The 5,412-nt window shown below is 32.2% G+C and overlaps 1 protein-coding gene across 1 annotated transcript; it reads left to right on the forward strand.

The window, feature by feature from the left end:
* Positions 1-1,002: 1,002 nt before the first annotated feature.
* GO595_003893 (Adaptin N terminal region family protein) lies at positions 1,003-3,294 on the forward strand (the record flags this gene model as incomplete). Its single annotated transcript, XM_067916963.1, has 1 exon — positions 1,003-3,294. The coding sequence occupies one exon, from the start codon at positions 1,003-1,005 to the stop codon at positions 3,292-3,294; it is 2,292 nt and encodes a 763-aa protein (XP_067775941.1).
* Positions 3,295-5,412: the final 2,118 nt, after the last annotated feature.

The raw sequence follows: 5,412 nt of genomic DNA on the forward strand, positions 1-5,412 counted from the left end.
TGATTTCATAGGACATGACAATTCTAATGGAATGATAATTACATTTACAAATTCTATGGCGCAAATCTATAACCAATATATCATTAACAAAAGAATGAATGCAAATGATTATACGAAAATTCAATTAAATGCTAAATTTTATATGAGATATAAAACAAATTTCATTGCTAATCCATTCGATGATTATTCTACATCAATTAATAGAAAAAATTCATTGGCTGTAATGCAAATAGCTTCACAAGCTGATATTAAAATTTTATGTGCTGCAATGAACATCAAGTAAATTCAATAATACCTTTTCTGTTTCGATTATTCCAGGAGCAAGGGTAATGCTTTTGAAAAATCTTGATGTTAACCTTGGGTTAATTAATGGTGCAAGAGGTGTAGTTGTAGATTATATTGAAAATATTGATTCGTTAGCTATTAAATTCGATTTCCAGAATGAAAATGAAGAACCAATATTGATACCTCGAAAAAAACATTAGAATATCAAATCAATGATGGAAAACAGATATTTATGTATCAGTTTCTTATAAAGTTGGCTTGGGCAATCACAGCTCATAAAGCCCAAGGTCAAACATTAGAAAAAGTTGCCATACATATTGGAGAAAATGCATTTGCTCATGGGGCATTTTATGTTGCTTTCTCACGTGTAAGATCTTTATCCAATGTACGACTTTTTGGTATTAAGAATTGGCAAGAAAATGGTCTTGCATTTCATGTAAATCCTTATATTCAATTCAAGCAAAATTCTCATACTGGCCTTTCTTGTACATTTTGTAATTCAATATGTGTTATACACAAATTCATACAAAAAAATTTATTTATTACTAAAAAATTTTCATAATCATCCCCAAAAATATTTAATGATTTTTTGATTATCTAGCATTTTGAATTCACAAAGTTCCTCATGCAGAATATTCAATGAAATGCTTTGAAAGAACAAATCAAACTTCAAAAGTGTTACTTATCGTAGAGGTTTTAACAAAAGTGCGACAAAACATGACCCAATCTCTTTCTGATTTCATATCATCAGTTCGACTTGCTGAAACAATTGATCAAGAGAAATTTTTGATTAATACAGAACAGGCACAAATACGTGCTTATCTAAGAAAAATGGATCCTGATATGCTACCTCGTGTAGTTGCAAAGATTGTTTTCCTCAACATGCTCGGTGTCAATACAGCATGGGGTCAGATGGATGCTATTCAATTGATGACAAGTGATCGTTTCAGCTACAAAAGAATGGGATACATTTGTACCTCCATCATTCTTGATCAAACTAACGAGCTCAGTGTCCTTGTAACCCAAGCCCTCCTTCGCGATCTAAGTAGTACTAACTGTAATATTCAAAATCTTGCTCTTTCTTATATTGCAAATTTAGGTTCACAAGAAATCTGTCGCTCAGTTGCTTCTGAAGTTCAAAAGCTCCTTACTTCACATGAACCTGGTGTTGTTAAACATGCAGGTATGGCAACTGTTCGTATCATCAGATTAAATCCAGATCTTTCTGATTCCTATAAGAACTCAGTACAACCACTTCTTAACAGTAGCCATCACGGTGTTGTTATTTCTGGTATTAATATGGTCATAGTCATGCTAGATCTCGATCCACATCTTTCAAAAGTTTGGTCACAATTTGTTGGACCCTTCACAAAGATCCTCAAGAGTCTCTACAATTCACGTCCTACTCGTGAATTCAAGTATGGCCTTCATAATGATCCATACATGCAACTCAAGTGTCTTAAAGCTCTTTCACTCCTCCACAAAAAGAACAGCGAACTCGAGAAACTACTTCAGACCATAATCTCTAGTGCTGTGCCTAAGAAGAACACGGGTCGTTCCATATTATATCAAGCTACCGAAACAATATTTGCAGTCTGCAAAAAGAAGCCACTTCGAGCGCTTGCACTTAATCAAGTTGGGCGACTTCTAAGTATGCGCGATCCGAACATATTATATTCAGCGTTATCCTTATTTTCGCGTGTCTTAAGTTCTAATCAAGCAAGCGAAATTGATACAACTGCATTACAGAGATATAAAAAGCAAATTGTTAAATGCTTAGATCATAAAGATCCATCGATACGGCGAAGAGCACTTGACGTAATCTCTGAATTAATTGATGAGAAAAATGCCGAAACTCTCATTCCGGAAATTTTGGAATATTTGGGCCTTGCCGACTATGATTTCCGCACTGAGTTAGTGTCGAAGATATATATTGCGACACAAAAATATTCGCCAAGCAAAATATGGAACTTTGATACCATTCATCAAATTCTCATTGAAAGTGGTAATTACGTATCGATAGAAATTATTTCATCTTTTTGTAACTTAATAGCGAATTCACCTGAGATACAATCATATGCAGTAAGTAAATTGTCGCAATCATTGGTTGAACATAATGACCAACAATCACTTGTTCAAGTATCAGCATTTGTTATCGGTGAATTTGCGACAGATAACTCCACAAATATCTTTGATTTGTTAAAGCGAATTTTGTTTTTGCCGCAAACATTACCAGACACAAAAATGTATTTGATCACAGCAATCGCCAAAATCGCAGTTAGATTCAGTAACAATGACGAAGCAATTAATGTAATGAAAGAAATGGTTAAGTCAAATAACATCGAAGTGCAACAAAGAGCTGGCGAAATGATGAAGTTGTTAATGCAAAAACAATACATATGCGAGGAGATGCTTGCGCCCATTGCTGACTCTTCAGCTTCAACAGAACAAAACCCAATACAAATCATTGAGCAAAATAATAACGAAAATGATAAAGAACCAGTGGATGATCTTTTACAATTCGTTTTAATGGACGATATGTCATCAAAACAAAATGTAAAACCAAATAATAACACAACAAATCTGCTTGCGGAACTTGACTTATTGGATTCGGATCCCAAACCTTCCAACAGTAAAAATGGAAATACTCATGAAGTGGGGTGCCCCGAATTATACAGAGGTAATGACATTATTATATTCGGACAATGTAAAGTTAACCCTAACAATAGAAATCAAATAGCCTTACAAATGATTTATTTTTCAGCTAATAATGACCACTTCGACAACTTTAACGCTGAATATCGTATCGGCGGAGGTTGGAAAATAAACGTTCAAAAAGCCGATGGGGTAAAAGTGTCACCGATGGGCGAAAAGGCTTTGACACAGGTGATATATTTGCTAAAGGAAGAGGACACACAATTCATGCTGAGGGTTAGTACGACTTTCAATTACGGATCTCAGCCAATGTCAGAGGTATGCATTATAAAGACATTGCCTCCATTCGAATAGATGAAGAAATATATTTTATTTATGCATTGATATAAAATTTAATATTTGATAATATTTTTGTTATATTTTATCTAAAATGAAAAATATCAATGCGAAACAGCATTCACAAGGAATGTGAGTTATCTTTATGGTTACAAATGCTTTTTTGACACTCATTATTTTATACAAATATTTCTTCAGCCTGTGAATTTCATTTTCAGAATTATTTTAACAGTTATATTTAATAATTTAATAATTTATATTTACTCATATGAGTTTACTCATATAGTCATAACCAAAATATTTTTCGCAAAGGACTGATGCTCTTTCTTTTATCTCATTATCAATTTCATCTTCAATTGTTTTCATTGTCCAATTTCTCTAATTTGCTCATTAATTCCCGACTTATTTATGGTCTCCAGGAAGTCTTTGACTACGTTTCTGTTCTCCATTTCATTTATTAAAGAATCCAATGCAATTAGCATCAAATTAGAAATATCAGATTGACTTAAATTAAAAACTTCTGAAATCGCTTGGAAACCATTCTTCACATAGTCTAAACAATTTTCGTAATCCAAAGCTTTGATTTGGAAATATTCATAAAATATTTGCGGTGAATAACTTAAAGAAATAGTGAAAATATATGACATAATTTTGACTTTGAAAGGAGCATTAAAATAAATGATATGTTAAATTGCATATGTAACAAGTGTTGTGGGTTCGAGCAAGCTTCAAGGTCTGATTTATGAGCTGTAATGATCACCCCGCATTTTTTGGCAACACACTTTTCCTTTTAGGGGCATACTACAACGACGATCAAAATTAAATTGGGAAAAATCTTTGTTTTTTTTTTTTTTTAACGATTTTCTAGTACGAAATTAATTCTTTTAAATAATTTTTTATACACATGATAAACATCGGCTAAACTATGTATTGATAATATTTAATTGAATTTTTATTGACAGCAATTTGATATTCATTCCATAACTGAGTGTAATCCAATATATTATGTCATTTTTAGAAGTTTATTATCAATTGTTCAAGTAATAAAAAAAAATTATATATTAGATTATACAGTATATTAAAAGATATTATTATATTAAAAAAAATAATGAACGATCAATATTTGAGAGGAATTGAATGTATCATCTTCCCCGATAGATTTTGATTGATTTTTGATCGGAGGTGCCCCTAGTGACCGTTGAAGATAACTTTAGGAAAAGGTAGGTATATAATGCGGTCGTGACTGATCCCACAGGGTTGACGGGGCCCCGTCAACCCCCTGGGATCAGTCCCAACCTCATGTATTTTCTGGTGGGGTCGATGGGGTCTGAGGCCTCCGGAGGTGCCCACAATCAGCTCGCTCACCTCGCTACAAAAATCAAAATGATATTTGTGAGCCATACGATTCGTCTGATAAATTGAATACACATTCAAAATTGAATGAACAAGAAACTTTTTGATATAAACGATAGCACTTTTACATTATTTTTCACATAAACCTACCAAAAAGTCATATAATCAGCACAAATTGTCCCCTATCTATATTTGGTCGGAGGTTAAGTACTAAAAAAGCGACAGTTATTGTTTGGCCGCATGACAAACTTATTTCAAGAGAGCAATTAACAGAATACTCAATATTAAATGTCACTTCACACTCTATGTATACAGACAACTACTCTGTCACAAAAATTGCTGATTTCTTTATAGAAAAAGATTTAGATGCTACAGCAATAGCTTTATTTTTTGAACCTAAGGATGACATATGGGGTAATTTCAATAATTTCATTATAATAAAACCAATGAGAATTATTATCAAACACAAAAATTTTCAAGATTTTTATTTTGTACATAAAAAGTTAATAGAATTCTTCAATCAAAAGAATATCAAAATATCAATATTAATACTGAAAACAAAAAGCCACCACTTACTAATAATATTCATTAAAGATCCATTTAATTCAATTAGAGTGTAATTTTGTACGATGGTATCAAGCGTTTCTCTATGAATCAAAGAATGATGAAGATAACAATTCTCATATCTCATTAAATATTTGAAACACATGAATTAATATCAGTATTTGATGTCAATTCAATAAATCCCAATAGTATTAACAATTATGAAAAAAATGATTTTAT

Source organism: Histomonas meleagridis (assembly GCF_020186115.1).
Source record: "Histomonas meleagridis strain 2922-C6/04-10x chromosome Unknown contig_237, whole genome shotgun sequence".
NCBI classification, from domain to species: domain Eukaryota; phylum Parabasalia; order Tritrichomonadida; family Dientamoebidae; genus Histomonas; species Histomonas meleagridis.